The 24,904-nt window shown below is 40.5% G+C and overlaps 1 protein-coding gene across 5 annotated transcripts; it reads right to left on the minus strand.

Annotated features, from left to right (window-relative positions):
* Nucleotides 1-348: 348 nt before the first annotated feature.
* On the minus strand, nt 349-22,448 carry hmbox1b (homeobox containing 1 b). 5 transcript variants are annotated; one of them, XM_029496836.1, is made up of 10 exons: nt 22,270-22,448; nt 19,359-20,042; nt 15,599-15,684; nt 14,330-14,440; nt 11,457-11,610; nt 11,124-11,206; nt 8,299-8,394; nt 7,366-7,460; nt 6,386-6,469; nt 349-4,843 (listed from the first exon to the last, which is right to left on the minus strand). In XM_029496836.1, the coding sequence occupies exons 2-10, from the start codon at nt 20,036-20,038 to the stop codon at nt 4,700-4,702; spliced, it is 1,533 nt and encodes a 510-aa protein (XP_029352696.1). In that variant the 5' UTR covers nt 20,039-20,042; nt 22,270-22,448; the 3' UTR covers nt 349-4,699. The 5 variants fall into 5 exon arrangements, with proteins under 5 accessions (XP_029352696.1, XP_029352697.1, XP_029352694.1 ...); XM_029496837.1 differs by having other exon boundaries at nt 7,366-7,457; nt 19,359-20,045; XM_029496834.1 differs by having other exon boundaries at nt 19,359-20,045.
* Nucleotides 22,449-24,904: the final 2,456 nt, after the last annotated feature.

The following is a 24,904-nucleotide window of genomic DNA, read 5'->3' on the forward strand; positions in this document are numbered from 1 at the left end:
TGTGTTACATTTAAAGAAAAAAAAAAAAATCTTATCTGACCAAGTTAGTGTGCTAAGGTTGATTTGGGAGTGTCTTTTTAAAGAGTTGCTTTTCTTCTTCTGTGAGTTCTTGTGAGTTGTAGACAAGGAGGGGTTATAATTTTTTTTTTGCCTCATAATGCAGAGTATTACTTTACATCCGGAAGAAAGACTTTTCATACAAATGCATTCATGGTGATCGTTTTGATCGGCTGAATGCTTATTTATTTAAAGATGACCACAGGATCTTTTTTTAAATCATTGTTAAATAAATTTCACTGTGCTCGTTTCAGCCAGTGTGTGATGCATATGACACAAACACATAAAAAGTCTCATTGATATAGCTTTATTCTCTTGTACATTATATATATCATACTAAAATAAACACAAGTTAAAAAAATGAACAAAGAAACTGTACAAAAAAATGTATATATACTACATCTTAATTACAGAACAGTCTACTGTCCAAAAAAGGCACTAAATTCTGAAATGGGCAATACAGTAAATTTCAACATAATTAGATTGGAGATTGATACAACAGCGTTCAGTCCTCATTTTTTGGAGCTATAGTGTGATGAAGTGGATGGTGTTTCACTGGGGACACAGAAGGACATGTAGACATGTTGACCCTGACACACCACAAGAGGACACCCCTTTTAGAGTAAGCACCACCACTGGAGGATGCACAACATTGGGCGGAGAAAACCATTTCCTTTTTTCGCCTGTCTATTTTTACGATCAATTCATTGACATTTTTCTCCTGTAAAAGCACAGGATCTTCTTGAGCACCTGAGGATTCTTTGTTACATCCCATAATCGTTTCTATCATAACATAAAGTTCTACTTGATTAGAACTTGTACTTGCTATCTGGGTCATGGCATCTCTCAAGCACAAAGCCAATTCATTTACAAGTGAGAGAAAAATCTGTGATCTTAGTAATTTTTTCCTTCCTTGTGCAACTTATTTCACGATTTCTAACATAAAATATTCTGTGTGGGGGAGAGAACGTCACACCACAAAGTTAAAAAAATAAAAATTGTTTCAAGTCAGTGCTTGGCAGGTGAGTAGTATGACTCAATTCCTCCCTAAGCTCATAATTAAAATTTTTTGTCAGTGGCCAAAAACCCCACGGTTCCACTTCTTCCAGTTCAAATATTGGACACAATTTTATTGTGTTTCCAAGAACTTCATTAATACAACAATGGAACACTTTGTATTTTTTTTTTTTTTTATACAAACCTGCATGGAGTCAATATCTAAAAGGCAATACTATCATTGTAGTTATCAGACATGATTTCTCTGGCCTTTATATTATGAATAATGCAGTTGTGTTAGGCTTCCCTATGAAGTCTGGTGTGACATTTTATGGAGAGCCCAGCACATAGAGGGGCTTTGATTTCATATGACATGGTCTTTGAAGCAGCTGTGCTGAAAAGTAATTTTTTTTTTTTTCACACCAGCCCCTTTATCATACGTTAGACGTTTGTATTTTCAAAGGAAGGCTCGAGGGAGGGAAGTTTATATTTCAAGTTTAGCCAACAGCGATAATTATTTTTATAAGGTGCATCGTTTTCGTCAATCGCCAAAATAGCTTACTAGCTCAGACACAAACGGGGAGACTGTTGTTCAGTCAAACAAAAGATGACACACACACACACACACACACACACACACACACTAAAACAAACCCAACCTTGAAATGATAATAAAAAAAAATAAGTCAGGAGAAATTAAAAAGCATGAATAACAATAAAAGCATGTTTCATAAAAAAAAGTCATTCTTTTTTTGTACATTACCATAAAAAGTGAGTATAAATACATATTGTTTTATCATATCTTTAAACCCTTTGTCTTTGAAACAGGTCCCAGTATTGAGTCACTGTATCTCGGCTTCACACATCCAGAAGCAGTAGAATTGAAATAGTTTACTAGACTAGAGCCCGGGGCTGGAAGTTATTCTACCAGCAGAATCCAGATACCAGATTATTGGACACCAGAGTCCAGGTCTGCTCCTTTAAAACTTTACGACCTGCATGAGGTTTCTCTCTTAGTTCCTGGGTTAATCCTGCTTTGAAGAATATTTTCCAAGTTCTCAAAAATGATCACTAAGGCAGAAATAGTTTGACATTTCAGAAGATGCTTACTTGCTTTTCAGCCAAAACATTGTTTTAATGCAGCCACCATGCTGTCAAATTCTTAGCTAAGGCCAGGAAATTGTTGGTATGAGAGTGATTGGAAGCCAGCTCAGCCGGGTCCAAAAGGACAGAGAAACAGTTCATTAATGATCAATTCATACCTTAGCTGTTATCTTGAATCCACACAAGTAGTGAATGAAACTGTGAGGTTTTTGGGGGTATGTGCTGTAAACTAAATGTTAAACGGTATATGCCAAAGCCAGGAGACACCGTTGGCTGGACTTGGTGCAGGAGATAACTCTTGGCCTGCTTCAGTCCATAGATGGTTCACTAATCTACACAACACATCCTGTCTTGTACAAAAAGTACAGCTTGAATTCAACTACATACAACATGTTCATTCATTAACTCTGATGGTACTGGCAGGTGTATTTATTTCCCTTGTAGACAAACTGTTTTCACCAGCCTAACCTCTTTATGCTAAGCTAGGCTAGGCTAATGGTCGCTAGGCATTAGCTTCACATTTAGCATACAGACAATGTCATCAGTCACTCTTATCCAATTGTTGGCAAAAAGTCAATAAGCACACTTGCCAAAATATGTAAACTATTATTTATTCGTCCTCGCCATAAAATTTAATTTGAAGATATCAGTAACGAAGCGCTAATACTTGATAATTAGTGAGCCCCAAAATCAGGCCTCCACATTTTAGGAGCACATAAATTCATCTCTGACTTTACAATAACCTTCAGGCAAAGATCCTTTTGGAAAGTTTCCACCCAGGGCAACAACAACAACAACAACAACAACAACAACAAAAAGAAAGAAAAAGAAAAGTGGAAAATCACTTCCCATGTCACCACTTTAAGCGTCTTTGATTCTGATTCCCTTCAAAGTGGTGCTTGACTATTGAGGCTTCACAGGTGTAATAAAAACAAACAACACCTCAAGTTATTCTGACATATTCTAAACAATTTCCAGTGTGGATTTAGTCTAATTTGATACCACTGATATTAGAAAAATCTTCAGAAAGCACATTCTTTAGGCTACTATAAAGAGGCAGCGTCACAGAACAAGTAGTAAATAGCTTAGGGGTATTTTCTCATGATATCTGCCTGCTGACACCTATCTTTACCAACACGGGTCCACTGTAGTGTCAAGCCTACATACAACGAGGCATTCACTGAATGTGAGAAAACAACTACACACACCAAAGAAGTTAGTAGAGATCTCTTTGGATGAACGGGAACACCATTTTCAGATCTGGTTTAGTCTTAGTCAAGCATCTTGTCCTTTGGCATGGATGACAACAAAGCACGATTCCCCTTATTGGATAGCTTAAGTTTGATTATCACATTGACCCTTAAGTGATTCTCATAGCCTCAAGTACTGAACAATAGCATCACCGGGAAGCTAAATACCAAGGCAAAATGATTGCATATCCAGTCACCATTTTGGGCTGAAAACATACAGGGAAAAGCAAGAAGTAAAATCACTGCTGCTGTTGGATATAAACCTTCACATATATCTGTTTATATATACGTACTAAAAAGTTTATTGTTCCCAATCAGGAAATAAACTTCAAAAACCTGCTGCGTATGGCAAAAAGTAAAGGTGGCTGTCAGAAATTAAGGCTACTTCATTTCAGAGATTTTCATCCAACAGCAGCTCTACTGTAGGAAAACAAAAGGGCATTCCTCTGAATAATGTCGAGTACAGAGGGTGAAGACAGTGACTGGACCATTCTGTCTGCCGATATGATCCTCTCTGGCAGCCTTGCTGCCAGAGAGGGAGAGAAGGAAGCTCTCCATCCATCTTTCCCAATACAATGGCTGTTGGCTGCTCTTTCCATGAATTGCACAATGAACGAGGTGAAGTTTGAGGGGTAGCTAGGTAGGTAGGTAGGTAGGTAGGTAGGTACCACACCATGAGGTGAGTGTGACTGAGAACCATAAGAACCATATATATATTATATATACAGTACACATTATTTTTCTGAGGTTGACGTTGAGGTGAGATAGACTGAGGATCGGCTCAGACGACCAGGCTGTAGAGGGAAGGAGAAGGGGAGTAAGGAAGAGGAAAGAGAAGAGGTATCCTGTGAGGAGAAGGTATATTGGGGGGGAATTCCCAGGAGACACAATCCCAAACAAGAGCCACCGTTTTAGGGGGTTAAAGGCCTGGGTTGCCCCCTTTTCTTCTGTCCTTTGGAACATTTTCTCAGAGATCAGAGGACATGTAGTGACCCACTTCCGTAAGCTGAGTCAATATATTGGGTGGGGTGGGGCGGGGGTATTGGGTAATTACGGTTTACATGGACTTTTTGGTCAGAGGGAAGTGGAGGAGTTAAGCCGAGAGAGAAGGGACGTTTGATGGAGGGGGGTGGGGAGCTGGCTGAGGGACGGATTCAAAAGGTTTACTAAGTAGCATTATTATAGTCTATTTTTTAGCCCCCCACCCCCTTTCCCACCTTTTCTACTCCTCCTTCCCTTTCTCCACTTGACATTTCTCTTGGCTGCTTCCTCCATCCCAGTCCCAGTGTGGTTCATTCGTCCTCCAGGGACTCCGTCTTGATGTCATTGGGAACCCCTCCGGTTCTGGACAGAGCCAGGATGGTGTGGTTGACGGCGGCCATCTCCACGGCAAGAGAGATGGGGTCCTGGTGCTCGTTGTGCGCTGCGCTGTCATCCTGACACAGGGAGGACAAAAAGCTTCAGAATAGGTCCAGTTCCAGGGGGGGAAAAAAAAACTATTGGGGAGTCTGCATCTAGGAGATGAGAATTATTGTTCACATGAGCTTTATTTTCCTGCCGAGTTTGTACCAGCATGTTGAGCAACTGCTTTTTCCACTGTCCAATCGGGGCTCAGCAACTGTAACGAGGCAAGGTGGGATTGTAAAGCTTTGGATTTCTTCTCTCTGTATTATGGTGGTTACTCTGTATTTAAGGGGTAGAGAGTAGTGTCTTTTTTAGCATGTGTATCACAAAAATAAGTTTTAGAAAACAGTGGAAGTCATTGATTAGTCATTGACTAGCTTACTACCCACAACAACAGTTAGACATTACTGTCAAAGCCACAAAGCCTTTTATGCTACAGCGGTTTGTGGAGCTGCAGGTAACATTGGCAAAAGAATTCTAGGGGCTGCTCCTGGACAATTTGTATCTCAAATGAATTTGGCGAGCCCAGCTAAGAACAGGACCGCTAAAACAAAGATGGTTAAATTTGCCAAACTCATCACCCTACAGGCCTTTTCCCCTGTAAAGTTAGCAGTGAAAACTAGTTTGAAAGTAGTAACAGTCCTATCTTTATATTTCATTTGTAATATTTGTAAGGGCACTTGTTAATTTGGTGGGAAATGATACTGCATTTTTTTCACAGGCCATTTTAAAGTGACATCATTTAACAGCACCTCCATTTTCAAGCTGCTGTTTGAATTTACATTATCAACCATCTCAGTGTTTATGAACCCAAATCACAGCACAAATACACAATTGGAAATTTCAGAAACAAGCAATGATGGAATCATCATGTTTGGTTTTTTCTACTAAATTTCTGTCAGCCAAAAACATTTTTATTACTTACCTTTTTGCCATTTCAGGTTATTTGCTGGACATCAATGGCTTCAATTTCAATAAAACCACAAAAATGAGTGTTCTACTGGTTTTGGATGGTAGTTTATGAAACACTCAAGGGCACATTTAAGATCATTTAAGTTTAAAAACTGTTCTAGCAGTAGAAATCAACAGTTGGGGATATGAAACGAAGTCACTTTGATTTCTATCCCTAATCAATTATTAATTATTTCCTGCAGTAAAGTCTTCACCTTCACAAATGCAAACTTGCACCCATGCTAACAATGGCTTCTGCAGTGGTCAGAAAGTAGAAGAGCAATAACATCAGATGTAAAATCAGCTTCAGATGATGTGATAACTGATTTTACAGTGAAGGCTACTTAAAGACAATTATTAGTAGAGGGACATTTTTAACCTTTGTTTGACTCTGAGTTTTCTTTGACCTCACGTTGGACTGTAGTGGAGAGCCCTGCTCCTTGTAACCACAGACACAGAGATACCCAGCCATGTAATTCATAAAACTCTCAACACAGACACACAGACTTCACATCACTCTGTAGGGTCATTATCCAGTTCTCTGGTTGCAGGTAACGCTTTTCACTAAATAAGGAATTAGCAGCTTTCTGGCATGTTGGGATGTTCCTGAGTGGGGGGGGTACCTGTGTTGGTGAGGTGGGCTCCAGTCGGTAAAGGCCAAATGGTCGGCTGAGAGGTCTCTTGTCAAAATAAGGCAGGTCACAGGCCTAGGGGTATTTCAACAAGCAGTATTACTCATTTAGCTAAGAGGCAATCCAAGTTTAATACTCCAATTTATACAGAATTACTTCTCTTACTCTGGTTCATGGTTCTGTTTGGCAGATTGAATATACCCTTACTTCATCACTCATTAGCTGCACTCAATAACTGGCCTTTTTTTTTTTTTTTTTGGCTTTGTTTTGTTTTACTTCCAGCTGCCTCCACTTGAGGGTCCAGGCTTGTTTGTTGTGCAATCAAGAATAAAGCTACAGGGCTTAAACTGAAACAGAATCTTCTTCTTTAGGTTTCAACAACAACACAGAGCGTTGCCTCTCTCTATTGCTTAGTTTTCATTGGTTAAAGGGAAGAAAAAGAAGAGTGAGCTTTTGTTAATTAATATGCTTTGAGCAACAGCGCCTCACTAAAATAAAGAACTTTATGTGCTTCTTATAGTTGGGGGGAGGATGTGTTCAGAGTTCAGTAGCATTTCAAATAATTTATGCTTTGTGAACAGTACGTGCCAGTGATGCCACAAGCTGCTGATTTCAATTAGCACAATTTTTAAACCAGGGCGAATGACACAAACCCATTAAGTGAAATGATATATTGTTTAGTTGGGATAAAACATGTGCCAAATGTACAACCACATGATTGTGACTAAAAAGTGGAATACTGTGTGTTTTCCAAGATCAAGGAGTCTTTTGTCAGGGGTCGGATGTTGGTGGTTGGCTAAAATAAAATATAAATGGATCTATAAACACTGAGACACAGTGTAGAGTAGAAAATGAAGACATAAAACAAGGAAAAGTGACTCTTTCTCTCTCCTCAGACCAGTAGTTTGAAGTACTGTCTTGGCCATAAATCTGGTTTTATGTGTAATTTGGGGTCTGTAATCACTCCGGACCTGCTCTGAGAAGTCATTCCCATCAATGTCGTCACTGTTGGAATGTCCTCCAGGACTCTGGACGTCTATCCCATGGCTCTCCAGGATTGTGGCTTCTTGGGGGAAGAGAATGAATTGTTAGATTTAAGGGATACCACGATGTTACTTCCAACCCTGAACTACGGGCAAACTACGATTTGATATAAAAATAAGTGGCCATCCAGAATCAGCAGTAATATACAGTAGCAGCACTGCATTAGAATAGAAAATTAACAGTCTCAGCTATTAACTCAGAAAGACCTCAATAGTTGAACAAGCCGAAAGTAATGTACTAACTGTTAAAAAGTATTAGTAAAAAATGCCAAAATAATGGGAAAATGGTTCAAATCTGTCTAAGGGGTAGCAATAGACCTTCACCCCACCAGCTTAACCGTATGATAAGAAAGCAACAGGAATGAAATTCATATTTACATGATTGATTGAGCTAACTAAAATTAATTCAACTGAAGTCATTTGAAGCACGACTGCAGACGAGTCTGAGTTCACATCTCACAGGGCAGTGGTTACAAATGAACACACATTAGCACACATTGATAACACACATTGATTTTGGTCGAATGATACTAAATGTCCTCAGTGGCCTGTTGCCCAGCAGGTAATTGAGGTGCTACTTCAAATATCTAACTGGTTAATGCAGCAAGAGGAACGTTTTAATTTCAAAGCAGTCATGGAGACGCTTCACCAGACACCAGGTGACTGATGAACAACCATTAACCTAATTATAGAGATTGAATGAACTAACAGTGAGCTAGTCAATGCATAAGAAGAATGATATAATTGCTGCTATTAAATATAAAATAGTCACTTTAACTCAAAGGATGTAATTAAATGTGCAGGGCACAGTAATCACAAGTCATGATGGAGTTCTGTGGTCTTGCCACAAAGCCACATTACCAATGTTAGCCCGTCTTTTGATCTCTTTGCGACGATTGGCAAACCAGTTGTAGACTTTCAGAGAGGTGACTCTCTCCAGGTCTGACAGCTTCTTTCCTGAAACAAATCACATGAAAATCTCTTGTACACCTCACATCCTCGCTTCAGTAGTTTCCACTGTCATAACACTGAGCTCCCTCGAGCTGTAAATCACACAACCGCTTTATAACTGATTATGTTTAGAGGAAGAGCTAGAACCAAATAATCTGATTCCTCTGTATGAGAAGCAGATCACAACAGATGTGGCACAGATGTTTGGTTTGTAAAGTTCACAAAAACAGCAGATCCAAAACTCTGCTGTTTTCCAGGAGAAAGTGACAGTGTGGTGGTGGCTGAGCAACTAAGATGGAGGAGCCGTGAAGAACTGCTGCGTCTTTGATTTCTCTCAAACTTGACAACACAGCAACATCCAGGATGTCATCACAGTCCGTAAGGAATTGGATTGTGGTTACATCCACAAACACGTTTATGTACATGTGAGGATTGGGATTTAGAAGATCAGTATGCTGCTGGGTTTTTGGGCACAGCCACTGGTGAACAATGCCAAGGAGCACTGAAAGTTGTGGTCTGTGGTGACCTGACACTTTACTAAGATCAAGGGAGCAACAGAGAGTAAAACTGATAACGAATCAAGTGAACAGACAATTAATCAAGAAAAGGAGACAAGATGAAATGATAAAAGTTCCACAAGGTCAGTGTTTTATATAATCAGAATATTATCAAATTTGTATTATTAACATTAGCATCTTTCAAGACAACCCTATCCAAGAGTCGCATGATCACATCTGAGGATAGCTCAAGCACAGTTTGGAAAAAAAAGAGTGGAGAAAAGCTACATCTCCACTTCCTTCTTCCTTTCTTTTTGACCTCACCCATGGGGCATGGGTGTGTGTGTCCTGCCCCGGGATTGGATTGCATACGATTTTATTGGATAAAACAAATGAAATGAATAAGATCATGGTGAATGTCCAGTACTAGAACAATCATGAATTGGCTAGATCAGTTACATCTTCAAGAGTAAATGTCTTGTCCAGCTTGTCTCACTCTATCACAGGACTTTAGGACTGTTAATGTTAACTTTGTACCACAAGGCCAGTTGCACTTGACTTTTGCTAAAGCATAATACCTCTAAGGGGAAAATAGAGTCTGAGAGAAAAAAATGAAAGGAAATGTGAGAAAGAACAGACTAACACAGTGTCGCTATTTTAATTTAACTTTCTTTTTACAGAGGGAGCTCGTGATTTATAATGACCTAATTTAAGATGGATTGTTTTTCACTAAAAAAGGAAAATGAGTATCTGTGATGCAAAGAAAGTATGTGTTTAGGCGAAGTGTTGTCAGTTTGTTTCTGAGCCAGTTTAAGAGATTCACGCTGATTTTCATGAATATAACAATAACATTATTTTGGCTCATGATAATGATAATGTGAAGTTTTAACCCATGCCTACTCCAGCAAGTTACTTCATGTAATATAAAATTTAATGACAAAGTACCATTTGCTTTTCAGATTTGATAACACTAAACATAAATCATACGCACTAAAAGGAAAGAATATAAAATCAAAATGACAGGTCTCCTTCAAACACACTTGGCCTCCTACATTAGTCACTATATTTAAATCTAAAAAGCATTTTATTGATGTCATCATCAAAATATTGTGATTACATCCAATTGTGAAACACTCTTTATGACAGTTCAGATGAGTTTTTTCTCTCGGGGATCTGCCCACTTCTGCGCCTATAATAAAAAACCACTAGTTCATGCCATCAATCATGAATAGGCTAATAGAGGAGTTACCACAGTAAAAAATCTATTCATTGATCGTTTGATCAATTAATGCTTAAACTCAACATCCCTAACTCTCCTTTTATTTAGATTTTTGCAGCTCCGTAGTTTTATAAGAACATCATTTAATCATTTTCCATCCCAGCCAACCAACTCCCCTTAAATTCTATCCTGAAACTTAACTCAGGTTCGAAAGGGCTATTGGGAAAATATATTCCTTATTAAATACACATAATTTGGAGCCTTTGACGTCAATAAAGAATCAATGGGAAGGCAACTTGGGGTGTGAACTTCCTGAGGAGATCTGGAATAGAGCTTTAGATAGAATTAATTCCTCTTCAGTCTGACTATGACACACAGTTATCCAGTTCAAGGTTATACATCACCTTCACTTGGAAACCTTTCTTAAACTACATAGAGAAATGAGATATTACTAATATTGATGATTTATGTGACTGATCCTGTATTGTGTATAACTTTGAACTCATAAAGACTGCTCAATTGTTGATTAGTTTTAAATTTTTGTTTTATTTACTTTATTTATTGAATCATACTGTTTTAAGTATTATTGTTTTATCTTTTTTACTTTACTACTATTTTTTATTTATTTATTTATTTATTTATTTATTTATTTATTTATTTATTTATTTATTGCTATAGTGACCCATGCAATATAAGTGATTGCATACATGTTCAATCATTATTAGGTTGTAATATTGTTGCAGGGATGGGGCTCTGTGGGAGCAAGATGGGGTATGATGTTTATATATGTAATATCTCTGTTCACCTATGCTTCTGAATGAATGCACTTTGTACACTATTTTCTTATATATAAAAATCTATAAAAAGACCTGGAGCAAAAAAAACGTTAAATATTGTGATTACCCTGAGGGTAGTATTTAGAATATTTAGAAATATTTGTGAACAGCTCATAGGGCTTTTATGCCTACACATAACAAAATGTGAATATTACACAGTCATACAAAATGGTGCAATCATACCTGGTTTCTGAATAACAGCATTACAGGCGTTAGCAATCTCCTCCCGTTTGGCCTCATCTGGGTACTGGTTGTCGTTGAAGTAGCTATAAATAGCAGAAGAGCCATACTGATTAAATTAATTTCACTACACAAGGACAATGTCAACAAACTGGAGTTACTGCTGTTTGTTGCGTGCTGTGTACAGGACAAGTAAGCCAATATTCAGAGTGTGACCATGGCTTAATTTCCTCACTGTCCCACCATTCTCAAGGACAGGTTGCACCGATTCCTCAATTCCATGTGGAAATAAGGAAGATGTTATGAAACAACATTTATCATTTCCCTCATCCTTACCTCTCCATCACTGCCAGGCACTCTTTCCTCCAAGTGAAGCGACTTCCTCGACGGAGCCGGAAGGTACCAGGGGTGGTGGTCAGAGGGGGTGGGGTTTGCCTCCACTCCATCTCCTCCAGAGGCAAAGGAGCTGGTCGCATGTTGAGGGTGGCACCTGGGGTAGGAAGTGGCAAAATCACTGGTAAATTACAAAAATGGAAGGTAACTCATAAGTCAGGATGAGTCAAGCCTCAGGAAGTCTCAGTCAGCAGGTGTGTGGAAGAAACAAAACTGTGAGTGTAGAAGTGTAGAACATGTGGTGAAACGGTGTGTAGAGGCTGAAAGCCAGAGAGCCCATTCCTCTAGAGATGTATGTGAGGAAGTCTTATGTAAATCTCCCAATCTACTTTGACTATAAACTGGACTGAATGATGCTGACGAAAAATTGCGCTGCCTCATCTCAAATCATGACCACAGCAGAGAAAAGGAAAAGCCAAACAAAAGGAATGATTCACACAAACTGGCAACCAGCAACTGGATATATCATGTGGTCAGCAGCTCACCCACAGTGTCGGACTGTAAGCTGACACACACATTGTTAACATTTGATGAACTGGGTCACCCTGCAACACTCCAGGTTATCTCAGTAGCATGAATGGGGCATCGCTTTTCCTCTGCAGCAGTGTGTGTGTGTGTGTGTGTGTGTGTGTGTGTCTGTATGGGCTGGGCTGGGCTGAGATGGGCCGGGCTCCGTCTGGCCATAAATAGCATAGAGCAGTTCTCCAGTGCTGACGGTGTTGGCAGGGCTCCACCAAGGAACATGCCGCAGAGGACAAGGCGTGGGATGTCTGCTGCCTGGCTATAGGTTGATACAGCACATCCACATATATATATATATGCTATGTTATACAGACACACTCATGATCCAAACACAGCAGAAAGCCTGAGTGTAAATGGTCAGTTTTGAAAGAGTAGGATAATGACAAACGGACATCAGTCATTAAATGAAAAACAGAGTAGACATCAAAATACTTGTTTCACTGTGCAATCCTGAAAAGTAGGATCAGACTAGTTTCAGATGACAGCCCTGTTTATCCAATCTTGCACAATACTAACCATTTGTGTGAAACTTTGTCATCCCGTCACATTCATCTCTTTGTGTTTTACTTGTGTTCACAGTTATGGATTCACGAAGAGCAAATGCCACTTTTCCAGTGTTAGTAGCACTAATGAGGTTATTGAGACTCTTTGATTTGTTTGGAACAATTAGAGACTAAACTTGAGCTTGGCGGTGCCAATACATTTAGCCAGGTGTGTGTGTGTATGTGTGTGCTCTATTTTCAGCATGCAGTCATTCAAGAGCTTGTTGTAAATAAGGAATAATAATCACTTTTATGCATACCCTGTCTTTAAAATTGGATGGCTAGAGGATCAGGACAGAGTGCAGAACAGGTCAGGTCCTCCATCACTAATATTCCGATCAGTCTTCTCCTATAAATATGGCTTCTTCTGGCAGTTCATAAACCAATGATGCAAATTTTCCTCAGTATAAACCCATAGTGCTGACAAAAGATAACACAAATTTGCCAATGCATCATCGTGCTGCCTTCACAACATCAAGCTATGAAGACAGGCTGAACAGCTGTCTGATGCTATTTGAATGAGAGTCTGAGTTTATCAGATGGAGGACACCGCCGCTTGCCGCTTCCAGATGAACAAACAAGCGAGAATATGCTATTAAATAACCATTGTGCACCAGCCACACACAGTTTTTGGTTTCATTCTCATTTATGATTTATGACCAATAAAAGCAGCTTGAGCTGATAGTTTGTGTTGACATGGAGTTCTGTAAGGTGAGGCCCTTATCTACAGTCAGTGTACTGCATGTAGCTGTTTCAGATCAGTGCACCCAGTGCAATAATTTAGCCAAAAAATTTACGAGAGCTAATATCAGTTGAAGTAATTTCTTTATTTTGAATATTTTTACAGCTTTTTCATGCCTTCAAACAGCAACTGTGGAACTAAATTTTGTTAACTACTGACCATCTATTACTAGCTCTGCCAAGTGGCTGGAACAAATTTTTTGTTTATATCCCAGTCCACAGCAGTTCATGATTCTGCTTCTGTGTTCATGATCCTGCTGCTTCTTTAAACTGGCAGTACACTGATCTGAATCTACAGCAGGTAACACACTGATGATAGAGCTTATTAATTATTCACCAAATTGAATTTTCAATGAGAGACACAAAGAAATAAAATGATAAAAGTAAAATGGAAAAACAGCATTTATGAACTCAGCTAATCTCCCATATATTTGTCAAATGGCCCGATCCTACTAAATGTCACTGGCACTACATAGATACATCTCAAAGGGGTGATTAATTGGTGATTTACCACAGAGCTGCTGTCATACCTTCATTTCCTCGTGACTCAGCTCCAACAAACTGCTTCTCTTTTTTGTCACAAGATGTTATTTCCACTTAGCCCGTTAAGAGTCTAAAGGGAACTGGCAGGCAACAGAGTGCTTTCCTGCCGTGATTCCTTTCTTTGGAGCAATTTCCCCTGCTGGAATTAGTGCGGCACACTGTACTGTTGTCTTTACATCCAGGTTTCAGACTCATTCATTTCTCATGTATTCAACCTGAAGTTTACAAGTTCAAACTGGCTAAATCAATATAGTTTCTTTGATGACCTTGAAAACAACACTGACAAAGCTTTGGCAGAATTCAGACATTCAAAATGTGTTTGCTCATCTGCAGATATATCTGTTCAGATTTAGCTTCCATTATCAACCAAAGAGCTTCAAGAGGATATAAACGGACACAAGACAGAGCAGTGACAGGTGGGTGGTGGGGTGGGGTGCGGTGGGGGGGTTAGAGAACTTGAAGGTGTACCTGGTGTAGTTTTCTCCAGCGTGTACCAGCGATAGAAGGCCCTCTTCTTCTGTTCACTCAAGTCAGAGCCATGTTGCAGCAGCCAATGGGAGATCCTGCTCTGGCTGATGCCTGGAAAGCAGCCAAACATCGAATTACAACCAAGTGTTTTGCATCAACCCCCAGCACAATTTGTAGACAACCCTTGGAAGAAGTCAAGGGAGACGTAGTGGAATGCTAGAGGAGGGAAGTGTTTCCTCTTCTCTCAGCTCTCACTTATTTCCTCTCCAACCATTTGTCTCTTACACAAGCTGCAGCCACAGACATGCTGCTGGGCACACACTTGTTTAAACTGACTGTTAAACTCCAAATTAGAGCTTGGCTGATATGAGTCTGTCAGTAAAACATCATTATAAAGATCTTCTGAAAATCTATGTCTATGCATGCAGTCTACGCATGATCCCCCCACAACCAAATGTCAATTAAACTGTGTGTGTAGGTTTTTGGTTGATTAAAGCGTCACATTTATCTTTAACTTTAACTCATACCAGTCCAACAGTTCAGTGATTACACAGGTACATTTTACAGGACTCCAGTTTCAATTTTTAGTACTCATATTATTAGTGACGTCTTTTTCTTCAAGAAAGCAAACCCACAGTTAGAGGCAAATGATAATCAGAACCTCAGCCAGGTGACAGAGCAGTCAAGCCTCCTGCATTAACAATCACGGTGAAACTGTACAGATCCAGCTCCCCTTTTTACTGTACTGAAAACTTACCAAACCACGATTTCAAAATCGGTGTACGTATCAAACCGTGACTTTAGCGTAACCTTTACACTCCTAATAAAAACCTTACTTCATCATCAGAAGAATAAAAATAGTGCGTCCCGAAACCAATTATAAAAAGCGCCTCTCCTGATTGGCTCTTTCTGGTAAGAGGTTACAGCAGCATCTGGATCACGACACTGGAGCAGAAGAGACGTCTCTTTTTCCTCTATTTGTGTTGACAGGTAATTTAAAGCCAAGTTCACAGCCTGTCGTGCTGTTATCCTTCTCTGCTCTGTGATTGCTGTCACTGTTTTTAAGACACATGAATAATTGCACTGATAAAATGAGATTCAGGTCTGACTCTTCTGGACTGCTGATTTCAGATCATCAACCTTTAGGTGAAACCATGATATGACTGCTTGGAAAAGGGCATTTAAATCTATATGTGCATGGCATTAAGAAATGACAGTAAAGCATTGATCCAGAGTGTGTCAACATGTGTGTGCGTGTCTGCTATTCACCGGTGACTTGTGCCACAACTGCCTGCGAGATCCTTCTGTTTCCCAGGAACGCTTTGATCTCCTCTTTCACCATGCTGCTGTCCCTCCTGCAAACACACACACACACTTTAATGCACAATCTACAGTTAAATCTCCAAAAGTAATGTTTATTTAATGGGAACAAACATCATAAAAAACCACAGAATTGTCTTTATATTAATTCAGGTGTAGTAAAACCTTACAGGTAAATATGTAGATGACATGCACATATGAGGTATCTTTAATTTTCTATTTTTCCACTGTTGGAAGATTTTGAATCCTGGTGCAAGCTGCTTTATCATTTTCAGCACGAACACTGAACACTGTTGTGTATTTGCCTTTCTGTTGATGATGATCCTTCATATCATTTGTTTAAGTTACAGTGACAGAAGCATTCCAGTGAGTTTTTATATATATTTATTCATGAAAAACTATTAAAAACAAAGCTCCATTTTAATCTGAACTGCAGTTTGACAGCATTATCTTTGTGTTGTTCTTTGTTTTTAATGGCTCCCACACACATCAGTGCTGCACTTCAGAGGACAACAACAGGCGATGACTCTGAATTAAAATTAATTGAAGCACAATCAAGTGATCTGCATTTTCCAAATGTATTTGGCGGACATGTTTCCACTATCTCAGTCCTCAGCAGGGAGAAGAAAAATAAAAAACATGCAAAGACTTGCAGGAGTTGAGTCATGTGCAGTCACACAATGTACCCACCCTGCTTTCTGGCTTCAAGCCCAATCCCCTCCCCTATACATACACAATAACACACACATAAATCCATAAACATTCATGCACCAACAAGCTTATAGCTGTCTTGCCTTAATTCCTCATGCTGGTACAGATTATGAACACCTGTTTTATGCCTACTTATCCATACAAATAGTGCAGTTTTTTCCTCTTTAAACACAGGAAGGCATTTCCAGACAGTGCCTACACTACCCAACTTTAACAGCCCTACTGCACAGACCATACAATCACAGCATCCTTTGAACCAGCCAATATCCCAGACCCGCACATTCAAAATGAAGATGGCATCAAAGTCCTGAGCGCTCTTGCTAGCATATTTCTGAAATGAAAATGCGTCACGACTCTTGACATCCAGCATCAATATCCTCCACACCAGCCTCTTGCGGCGCAGCTAAAATTAGAGCTCAAAAAACGCTGCTTGTATCGACACCAGTGAATCAATGTAGCACAAGCTGCTGTACAAGACTAGAGTGGGGAAAGTGGAGGAGGGAGAAGGCAGGGGTGGGCTGGTGGAGGAGGATGCCAACATAAAGGCCGAACCCCCGCAGGGACTGAAATGTGCACTTAAAAGTGAGGGGGAAAAAATAAAAAAATAAAAAAAATCAGAAGAGGCACTGTGGAATTGTTGACAAGCTGAAACCTTGTGTCACGCCCCCACAGCCCTGCTGAGCAAGACGCTCGAGAGTCCTAGAGCCAACAGAGGGAGCAAGGAAGAGGAAGAGGGCTTTTGAACACTACTTAACTTCTCGGGCTGTCTACAGAGGACATGTAATTTAATGCAGAGGCAGCGTGAATGAGCAGTGGGACAGCCAGTGCAAAGCTGAGGATTCAGCCCCAACTCTTAATACCTATTCTTACACTGACTGGGCAGCTGGTGGCAGCGGGAGACCACAGCAGCAGGGGGAGGAGAAGCCGACTAATATGTTAAATACTGAGAAGAGGCGGCTAACATGTGTACTGTGTTAGATTATGAACACTGATCTAATCATATTGATAGGCCTAAGCAACTCATGACATAGGTTCCTTTAGTATTACTGAATTTTACTTTACATAATTTCAGGTGCACAGTCCAAAGGCTCCTTTGCCCTTTCCTTCCTTCCTTCTCAGCAAATTTCATCCTGAACCCAGCAGGCTTCTCTAAACGTTTCCCACAGAACACCCCCCCCCCCCCCCCTTTTTTTTTTTTTTTTTTTTTTTTTTTAAATGGAATAACATCTTTGTTGACTGTCCACACAATCTCAACAAGAGCACCATTATGGCTGCCTGTTATTTTTTGCTACTCCATTACAGCATGTACATCTTTATGTGGTACATGCTGTTCGAGACAAATGTACTAATCATATCTGTCATGTGGCGCTGCTATGCTGGAGAAATGGGATCGCAGCCAGCCCTCTGTGAGAGAACACTTAACCTTTTGTTTCTTCTTCTGTTTGTTTAACTATGCATCTTAGGTTGTCGTTTGTCTCGCTTATTGTCTGTGCAATTAAAAAAAAAAACCACCATGTGTAATAATTGTCAATAAAAACACATGTAAAGTGCACTGAAAGCGGAATGCTGCATCTGCGTCAAGCAGAGCTTAAACAATTTTCATGAACTTATCATGGACTTCTCTGCAGCTCCACCTTTTCAGGTGCACATGGAGCCCATGAGAAATCCACATAAACAACAACAACAACAACAACAACAAGCTGAGGAGGATTTGTTCAGCACCAAAACAAAATATAGCTTTTCTCATCCAGCAAACACACTGCTAATGAGACTGACACTGACAGATGATGTAGGGCAATCAAGTCAAGAACAAGACATTGTCAGACAAACCAATGTAGAATTAAACCATAAATGTACTCTCCATATCTTAACCTCTCCTTTCATTTCCAGCTCCACAAATGATGATGGTATGGACCACACTGATGATCAGTTAATTTCTATTTAGTATTTCACATTAAACTCATTAATTACAGACTGGACTTCTTTAAAGTCTTCGGCACAACTTAAATGCTGCCCACAATAAGGAATTTTACTGTGTTGGTAAACCACCTACAAATAATCTGATCTGACTGAGCACAGTTGACTTTTCAAAACCTTTGGAGGTAAACCAGCCCTGGACAGCTGCTATACTAAAAGATTAATTGCATTTTACTGATTTAGCATTAAATTTGATTAGAAGCTCCAAACCAGCTACTAAAGGGACTAGATGTGTTTTGAACTGCTGTTAAACTTAAGAATGAACTTTGAACTTCATCTTTTAAGCCAGTTTGGACAAGTGTTCCTTAAACTGCTCAGAAAAGTTGATGACAGGTGGAAAAATCCCTGTATGACCAAAAGCTCCAGAGCTAAATTGACTTTATGGTGAGATTATTTTCTAAACATCCATTTCCAAGGTCTCCACAGTTAAGGATGAACTTTGAATCTTTTTTTGGAAATATGCGTGTGTTCCAAAAGCAGCTATACACAATGGGGCTTCAGTGGAGTTTCCAGTTGGCACTATTTAATTAAACTAGACATAAATTGGGCTTTCTTATCTCTTTGTTGTGAGCATTACTGGCAATAAAGGCAAATCCCTGACTCCAACCAAGTGGCCACTGCAGCACTCAAACTGTTCAAAATAAAAATCCATCTTTCAGAGAAGACAGACTGCAGCCTTCAGACACATCTTTGGTGCTGGTTTCTTGCATACTTCATTCACACAAGAAAGAACGTTTTGTGATAGAACCACGACTACTGCAGAAAAGATGAGCATTCATTCATTAGTAAGTTCATTCATTCACGCTTCATTTTATACAGCAAGGGCCCAATTGTTACCAATTATTATGGTACAATTGAATGAAGCCTTTCACACAAGCAATGGAAACCCATTTTACATTTCAGCTATGAAAATGTGAGATAACCACAATCTCAAATGTTGTGCTGTCTCTTAAGTTATATGTTCCCAATTCTACAAAGTCATAACAAGTTTCAAAGCTCACTGTATCCTGACAGCACATACCTCATCAGTTCCTCCACCTTGTCGTCAATGTCCAGGTCTTCCTCTGTAGCTTCAAAGCCAAAAGCCCGCGCTGCAGCCGCGCTGTTCACTGGATATCGTGGAGGGGAAAGCTTCCCATTGGGTGTAGCAGCTAAGCTATCCCGGCCATTCTGTGACAGCGCCACCAAGGAGACCGGTGATGGCAGGATAGCAGAGGGCGGTGGCGGCCCTGGAGGCGGGGAGGTATCATAGCTGTTGCTAGGAGATGGCGAGAGTCCCCCACCACTGGTAAACTGCGTCTGTGTGGAGGTGGAGATTTTGGTGGTTGTGGATGAGGCAGCGGCTGCAGAGTGGTCACCAGCACCTCCCTCGCCGCTGTTGATGGCACTGTTGTTGCCATTGCATGACACAGAAGAGGTGGTGGTTGCCGAGGCAGTGTTGTTATTGGTGAATGATGTGGCGGTTGTGTTAGAGGCAGAGTTGTTGGTGCAGCTGTTTGCCCCGCCTACTCCGTAGGAGGACGAGGAGGAGGAGGAAGAAGAGGTACGGCGGCCGAACTTGTCGCCATGCTCCCGGTCCAGCCGGTCAAGAGTGTCAAGCGCATGCAGGATCTCCTGCTTGGTCATCCCGGTGCGACGCAGCCGCTGCAGCAGATCTATCTGCTCAATAGTGAAGCGCGGCTCCTCACTGAACTCAGACATCCTGCTGCTGGATGAGAGACAAGACGGACAGGTTGTGAGACAGAGAAGGAATAAGAGGAGGGAAAATGAAACAGGAAATGTAGGAGGGAAGTTAAAACAAAGGGACTGCCTTCAAGATCTAGAAAGGAAACCAGGAAAGAGAGATGGAGAAAATGAGGTGCAGGGAGGAAAGTCAGGCATAAATGAGACAGAAGGAAGGCAAGGAGGAAATGAGAGGATTAAGCAGAAAAGAGAGAAGTGGAACACAGTTGCAGATGGAGAGAAAATGAGAATGATGAGAGAGGCAGAGAAAGGCTGGCGGAGGAGAGTTTGAGGGGTAAAGTAGAAAGACAAGAGTGGCAAAGGAGGAAAAACTGCAGGAGGAAAATAAAAAAAGGCAGCAGATAAGAAAAGGAAGACAAGCACAAGAGATAGAAGTGTGAAAGAAAAAGGGGAGGGAGGGGCAGGGCATAAAAATCTGCTATTTTTGGGAACCGGCAGGCAACACACGCAGAGTGCCAGAGTCACCTTGACAGCTGATGCTATCTTAACACTCTGACTGCTGTTCTTTAAGAGCTACAATATATCCCCGGCTCTGTACACCACCCACGCTGTATGTTTTTCATAAGCAATTTGCTGTGCTCAAAATCAATGCAACTGGAATCAGACTGCGGCAGATTTTCCATCTTCTGTGCTTGCCTGACCTATGCTGATACGAGAAATGGCTTAAAAGGGGTCACCAGCATTCTTCTACAACAGTGTTAGTCTAAACTGTGCAGAAGACAGGGAGGGGGCTAAATGGTTTAAGAGTGCATGCAATGTTCAAAGGTTATCGTAAAGGAAAGTAATATGGCTGTGGTGAACATAAGCCTTTAGAGATCTCTTATGCCTGGTTTTAAAATAATAAGAACAGTCGCCCACATTTCAGTTAGATAGTAAGGCACCATAGGCCAGGAAAGAAATACATCACTTCTGTACCACAGAAGAGCTTATCAATAATGGTGAACATTAACTTGTCTCTTAAGTTGTCATTGCAAATTCATAAGAAAGCTGTTACTCATTATCAAGCCCAGTTACACTGCAAAAATCTGTCACATCCCACAGAAAGACATGAGCCACACAGAGCTGCAACACAAACCAGAATGCACACAATTTAACTTCAATAGTCAGAAGAGTATGTGAAATTCATTGCAGTCACACTGTGTGTGGCAAACAAAACCATGGGTAAGAAATCATTAACCATCCTGTTGAAGCATTTACTTAGTTAACTATTCACGTTGACTGGTTAAACTGGTAGAAACCAACATCTGAACTTAGCCTACGCAGAGTAGCAAATATTCAAGCTATTGTAAGTGAATGTCCTCCACTGGTGCCCTGTAGGTCAAGTGAGACAGACTGGACAGGTGTGTGACCAGGAGGGACAGAAAAGTTTCACACTCATTCCCTCTGTTATCTAATTGTAACACAGGAGCAGCTGATGTGTGGGAGATGGAGGAGTAAACTTCCTTTCCCACTTCCTTCAACATCACATCAGGTTAAATAACTTTATTAGAGCCAAAGCAAGTGCAAGACCTCGCACGTAAATCACAGTCACAACGCTGGATTGAACACCAAGCAAGTCGGGAAAAAAAAAGAAAAAAAAACAGACGAGGCTTCCTTACCCGAGTTAAATACAGGCTGCGCGCATCAGATATTCCCACTGCAAACTCGTCCAGTTTCTACATTGTCCCAGTCCTGATTTCAATCACGGTGCCTGGTAGCGCTTCTTCCTCCATGTGTTTTTGTTTTGCTGACTATGGGGCCTGCAGTGAGAGCGCAAATCTGTCGCTCGTGTCAGCGCTGCAGGCGAGCCACCGGTGATGCCAGCTTTCACGCCCTTTGCCCAAGAGCTAACGTTAGCAAATGTTTCTGTGGCGGGCGGACAAAACCCGGCGTTACGTTACACCAGCCAGCTGCCAAACCTCTGGCCGAGGACCATGTCAGTCTTCTTTACCGCCGCAACTCTTGACTTTGTCCTGACAACAGTCCGCTGGCATCACGGGCAATACAGGGGTGAGGGGGTAGGTGGGGGTCGGGGGGGGGCGGTGGCTAGCAACTTCACGCAGGCTATTCTGTTAGCGGGATGATTAGCATAACATGCTAGCCATGCCAACGCCGACACTAGCTGGCGTTAGCCGCCGTCGTTGGCTAGCGACCGTTTGATATTAATAACATCACTTTCACTGGAGTAGGTAGTTAAGTACATGACTTACCTCGGTTCAAATCGTCCACTTAATCATTTAACTTTGCAACTTGAGCAAAGACCCACAATGTCTTTCCCTGCAGCCGAACACTGAAGCAGTTTGATAACGGTGCCCCGTCCGACCCTTTACCGAGGATTTCTAATCAGAGGCGAATTATTTGCCTCTCTGCTTTGTCTGTCTGACAACAGCCATATTGACAACTAACACCTCCGAGCAGCTCTGAGGGAACTGTAGTTTTACTCTAACTAAGGCCTCTACCACGCGGCGGCGTCCCCCACGCTAAAAACTACAAATCCCTGAAACGAGAGCGAGGGGGGAGCTGATGGCTCACTGATCTACAGTTGTCACAAAAGGCGATGCAGTTTTTAATGTGGCCACGGAGGCTGGCTGCTCCTCTTAACCCTGCTGCTGCTGTCTGACAGAGGACATATGTATCTCACCCACTCCTACTGAGTAACAGAGGACATGTGGAACTGTCTTCCAACTACCAAACTGTTCACACGCGTCCCAAAACATAGATCTAGTTAGGAAAACAAAGTTACTGTACCATTTAAAACAATATAAAGAGCATTTATGTTAAGTGGGGGAAAATAGAGGGATTGGTGAATTATGCAATTAATCATATTTGACACTTATTATAGACTGAATAATTATATATATATAAAGGTTATTCATTAGAAACTGCATGAATGGTCATTTCACTATTTTAATGCAAGGTTATGAATTTGAAAGGTCCCACATTTAGACTATTTGGTATTTCAGTAAGTGTTGATTCAGATTAAGATATATTTGTGGTTTTGAGAGCCAAAAACCATCTCGGTGTAGTTTCACATCTCTTCTCTCAAACCTCTCCCTGGAGGTCCTATAACAAGTCAGTGAACCAATCAGACTTAGGGATCTGGTTCCTTCTCTGATTACTTTATTGTTTTCTGAATAATCTAACACACATTTCAGACAAAAACCAGCAAATAGTATAAACCAAATGCTGCAAGGGTGGATTGCGGGTCAAGGTGGACTGGGTTAGGGGCATGAAGGAGGCAATGGCTGTCTTGTGGCATCACAAAGTTACAATATTAATATACAACCTGGACATGAACCATTGAATAATGCTGGATTCCAAAGTGGGAAACATTTACATCTGCCATAGGACACTAAACTCTCATCAGCTCTTTTTTTGACACGAGTAATCTGTGTGGTCTAAGCAATCATATATACCATCATTCTCCAAAGCAAACCTCACAAATGTGTAGACCCATTTACATATTTTTTTTTTACTTCCTAAAGTTTCAGATGTGCTGGGCCAAGCTGTTTATTCAGCTGGTTCAGGAGGAAGAAAGTCAGCACTAAAGGAGAAATTAAAAGAGGCTTAATTCTGGAGAGGAAATGGATCCAGGTGCATGCACATCAATTAGATTTCAACTGAAAACCACAGCCCATTTAAGATAACCATTAATATTTTTTTGCTGTGCTGTTTCTGCTTCATTTCAACCTGCACCTGTTTTGTCCCTGCAGAGTTGTTGAGGTTATTATCATTCTCTGTAAGGCACATTTTGTTGCCTAGTTAGATGCTGTTTTCTTCTCTAACTCACAGTTACAAGTTTTAAAAGAGAATTTATTGAAATTGCTAACAAATGAGCACAGCTACTGTTCTCTGAGGAAAAGTCCTGATGTCAGGTGTAACTAAGAATGTTAATTTCTTAATGCGTAATTTGATCCATAGGTAATGCTGGGGAAATCAGAGCAGGAAAAAAGTGTGTGACATGTGCCCTGCAATCCTTATTCTGCAGAAAAAGAGCTTTTGAATAAGAATCAGCCTTAATCTGCCACAGTGAAGGTGTTAAGTAGTCAGATGCATTTCCAGACTTAAGTATTGTACAATACAATATAATTAACATTGATGCTGTAAAAGCAGACTGTGATCTAACAAATGGTTGACTCACAGAGCGTATATGAAGTGCTTGTGATGCATATTTACATTTTCTTGTATTAGATAGAGTGAATAAACTCCGATTTTATAAATGAGCTGTGAATGCTGCGGAATCTGTGCAGTTAACCGAGCAGCCTAATAGTCATACTGCCCCCATGTGACAACTATTGTTCAAAAACTCTGAGAAGATTTAATAAACCGATTTGTACTTGTCAGTGTGAGTGGTTTTGTCTGTCTGCTTGCATGGCTCTGAAATATAGGCATTGGATTTATTTATGTGTTACACTTTTTAACAGTTGAATCAAGGTTGGATCAGGTTAGATAAAATGTCTTGTCTATAAACAGATTTTTTTCATTTTCAATGCCTCTTTTAGAGAAACCCATGCTGTAAAATAAAGTATTTATTGTGTGATGTTTGTTTGATGAACTATCATAATATCTCTACCACCACAAAACCCATTCCTTCACTGATTGGAATTATAGTTTTTTCACATATCTATGTGATTTTCCTGTTAATTAGAGAGTCTCTCTATGAAGAAAGAAAAATAAAGTAATTTCTTTCTTGTCTGAAGAAAAAAAATGGGACATTTATAAAATGTCAAGGTCTTGCTCTCAGCACTCCATGCTTTAAAATTAAATTAGCTTTCTACCAACGTGATGTGAAACTTTAATGAAAGCTGGGCTAAATGTCACTCATAAAACCATCATATTTTCACT

Source organism: Echeneis naucrates, chromosome 24, assembly GCF_900963305.1.
Source record: "Echeneis naucrates chromosome 24, fEcheNa1.1, whole genome shotgun sequence".
Taxonomy (NCBI): Eukaryota; Metazoa; Chordata; class Actinopteri; order Carangiformes; family Echeneidae; genus Echeneis; species Echeneis naucrates.

Coding starts and splice junctions, on each gene's coding strand:
- hmbox1b (XM_029496836.1), bottom strand. CDS start 20,038: ATGTCTGAGTTCAGTGAGGAGCCGCGCTTCACTATTGAGCAGATAGAT. Junction 11,207..11,456: donor TGCCTGGCAGTGATGGAGAG/GTAAGGATGAGG, acceptor TGCTATTTATAG/CTACTTCAACGACAACCAGT. Junction 8,395..11,123: donor TGCTGTTATTCAGAAACCAG/GTATGATTGCAC, acceptor GATTTGTTTCAG/GAAAGAAGCTGTCAGACCTG.